Source organism: Zonotrichia albicollis, chromosome 9 (genome assembly GCF_047830755.1).
Source record: "Zonotrichia albicollis isolate bZonAlb1 chromosome 9, bZonAlb1.hap1, whole genome shotgun sequence".
In the NCBI taxonomy this organism is placed as follows: domain Eukaryota; kingdom Metazoa; phylum Chordata; class Aves; order Passeriformes; family Passerellidae; genus Zonotrichia; species Zonotrichia albicollis.
The window spans coordinates 9,030,591-9,033,587 of record NC_133827.1 but is presented as its reverse complement, the minus strand read 5'-3'; the positions used below and the strand labels follow the sequence as shown (position 1 = coordinate 9,033,587).

Below are 2,997 nucleotides of genomic sequence, written 5' to 3'. Positions count from 1 at the left end.
TGGGGCAGAATCACTGCCAGCCCTTGGCACAGGATCCTCTGGCTGCAGGACAATGCAGCTGCAGCTCCTGGAGCCATCTCCTAAAGCTGGAACATCCCAATGCCTACAGACCCTGTGAGTACATTCTCTGATTGTCTCTTGTGCAGAGCAGCCAGGGGTGCCCAGGGCTGTCGTGCAGAGCAGGGTCCTGCAGCCCAGGGCGCTGTGCTGGGGCAGGGACTCTGCTGCCTGCCAGGGACAGCTCTCAGCCAGCCCTGGCAGCTGCTCCCAGCACTGGGGGACAAGATCTGAGTGGGAGAAGACAGCTGGTAAGGCTTGGAAGTGTTATCCTTGTGTGGGGAGGATGATCCATTTTTCAGGACTGCTCCCAGCATGGCATTTTACTGCAGAACATTTCCAAGTAAATTATACAGGGAGCATAGCAAGACGGGGGCTGCATAAAAGGGCAAATCTTGCTTTTTTAATAAACTGCTCTGGGTTGCCTGGATGGTAAATTTCACATAGATATTGATCTCCTAATTCAGGTTGAGAATTAAAAAAAAAAAAAATCACAGATTGAATATAGCAGGCAGTGACAGAAATCAGCACAGGGCCCCTCACAGGGAGCATCAGCGTTGCTTTTCCAGCCTCCTCAGGGTTACTCTGATGTTGCCATCAGAGCCTGCAGAGCCAGAGCTACCCCTGGGCAGTGCTAGAGCTGGGAGGGGTCTGCAGGGCAGACCTGAGCCCCCAGGGCTGGGCTGGGCTCTGGCAGCACTGGCAGCGCCCAGCCCTGGGCACAGGGAAGCAGCTGCTGGCAGGGACAGCTCCAGGCAGCAGAGCCCTGGGCAGGCAGTGGGAGGAAAGTGCCCCCAGGCTGTGCTGAGATATTTCAAGTCCTCTCCAAACACCACTATTCCATTATTATTTTTTTACAGATCCTCATGCCAAGATACCACATATGTCCAACAGCAGCTCCATCAGGCACTTCCTCCTGCTGGCATTGGCAGACACGTGGCAGCTGCAGCTCCTGCACTTCTGCCTCTTGCTGGGCATCTCCCTGGCTGCCCTCCTGGGCAACGGCCTCATCATCAGCGCCGTAGCCTGCGGCCACCACCTGCACACGCCCATGTTCTTCTTCCTGCTCAACCTGGCCCTCAGCAACCTGGGCTCCATCTGCACCACTGTCCCCAAAGCCATGCACAATTCCCTCTGGGACACCAGGGATGTGTCTTACATAGGATGTGTCACACAGCTATTTTTCTTTCTCTTCTTTATTGTAGCAGAGTTTTCCCTCCTGACCATCATGTGCTATGACCGCTATGTGTCCATCTGCAAACCCCTGCATTACGGGACTCTCCTGGGCAGCAGAGCTTGTGCCCACATGGCAGCAGCTGCCTGGGCCAGTGGCCTTCTCTATGCTCTGCTGCACACGGCCAATACATTTTCCCTGCCCCTGTGCCATGGCAATGCCCTGGACCAGTTCTTTTGTGAAATCCCACAGATCCTCAAGCTCTCCTGCTCCAAATCCTACCTCAGGGAACTGGGGCTTCTTGCTGTTAGTGCCTGTTTGGTATTTGGCTGTTTTGTGTTCATGGTTTTCTCCTATGTGCAGATCTTCAGGACTGTGCTGAGGATCCCCTCTGAGCAGGGACGGCACAAAGCCTTTTCCACCTGCCTTCCTCACCTCACTGTGGTGTCCCTGTTTGTAAGCACTGCATTGCTTGCCTACCTGAAGCCCCTCTCCATCTCCTCCCTATCCCTGGATCTGGCCCTTTCAGTTCTGTACTCGGTGGTTACTCCAGCTCTGAACCCCTTCATCTACAGCCTGAGGAACCAGGAGCTCAAGGCTGCAGTGTGGAGACTGATGACTGGATGCTTTCTGAAACATTAAACAGCTGGCCAATTTCTGCAAATCACTTGCAATAAAAGTCATCTTTGATACTTCTTGTTGGTTTCATCTTGCAGGTTCTTTTGCTTTTTGTTAGTATTGTCCACAAAGAAATGTCATTTTTTGTGCCATTTCTCATTTTGTGTCTCTCCGCCGTCCCTGTAGCCACAGACTCTGTCAATGAAGGGCTGCACTCTTGGTGGCTTTAAAGCAACTAAAGGATCTCCTAGCAGTGTTTTCTGCAGAGATGCCCTGTTGTTGCCTTCTCTGGAGCTGCAGCAGCAATGTCTCTGTGCAGAGCTGGGGGCAGATTAGTGCTGGCACAGCAACTCTGCTCCTGCTGGCCACACCATTCCTGATCCAGGACAGGATCCATTGGTGTTCTTGGCCACCTGGGCACACTGCTGGCTCATGTCCAGCCTGCTGTCCATCAGTCCCTGCAGGTCCCTTTCTGCCTGGCTGCTGTCCAGCCACTCTGTCCCCAGCTTGTAGTACTGGGACCAAATAGCAGGGCCTGGCACTTGGTTTTTTTAAAACTCACCTTGTTGGGTTCATCCTCTGGATCCAGCCAATGAAGGTCCCTGTGCAGACCACTCCTATGTTCCCTCAGATCAAAACTCACATCCAGCTTGGTGACATCTGCAAAGATATCCTTGGTTCCTTGGGGCCCCTCAGTGTCACAATGGCCTCTTGGTCACATCAGGCCCTGCACTGTCACACTGGTCTCCTTGGTTCCATGGGGCCCCAGAATGTGACAATGGACTCCTTGGTTCCATGAGGCATCACAGTGTCACAATCTTGTCATTGGTCCTGCACTTTCACAGGGGCCCCTTGGTTCCATGGGGCCCCATGGTGTCACAATGGCCCCATGGTGACATGAGGTCCCACACTGTCACCATGGTCTCTGTGGTTCTACAAGTCCATCAGTGACACAATGGACTCCTTGTTTCCATGAGGCCACACAGTGTCACAACATCCTTTCAGATTCCTTGAAGCTCCATCGTGTCACAGTGGCCCCTTGGTTACAGAGGATCCTGCAGTGTCACAATGTCCCCTTGGTTCCATGATGTCCCGCAGTGTCAGAACAGCCCCTTGGTTCCACTGGGCCCTGGAGTCTCCCAGTGGTC

The 2,997-nt window shown here is 53.5% G+C and overlaps 1 protein-coding gene across 1 annotated transcript; it reads left to right on the top strand.

Annotated features, from left to right (window-relative positions):
• The first annotated feature begins 940 nt into the window (after positions 1 to 940).
• Positions 941 to 1,873, top strand: LOC141730252 (olfactory receptor 14I1-like). The gene has a single exon (XM_074547682.1). The coding sequence runs from the start codon at positions 941 to 943 to the stop codon at positions 1,871 to 1,873; it is 933 nt and encodes a 310-aa protein (XP_074403783.1).
• Positions 1,874 to 2,997: the final 1,124 nt, after the last annotated feature.

Bases quoted from the DNA above. Each gene is read 5' to 3' on its own strand.
- LOC141730252 (XM_074547682.1), top strand. From the start codon at position 941: ATGTCCAACAGCAGCTCCATCAGGCACTTCCTCCTGCTGGCATTGGCA.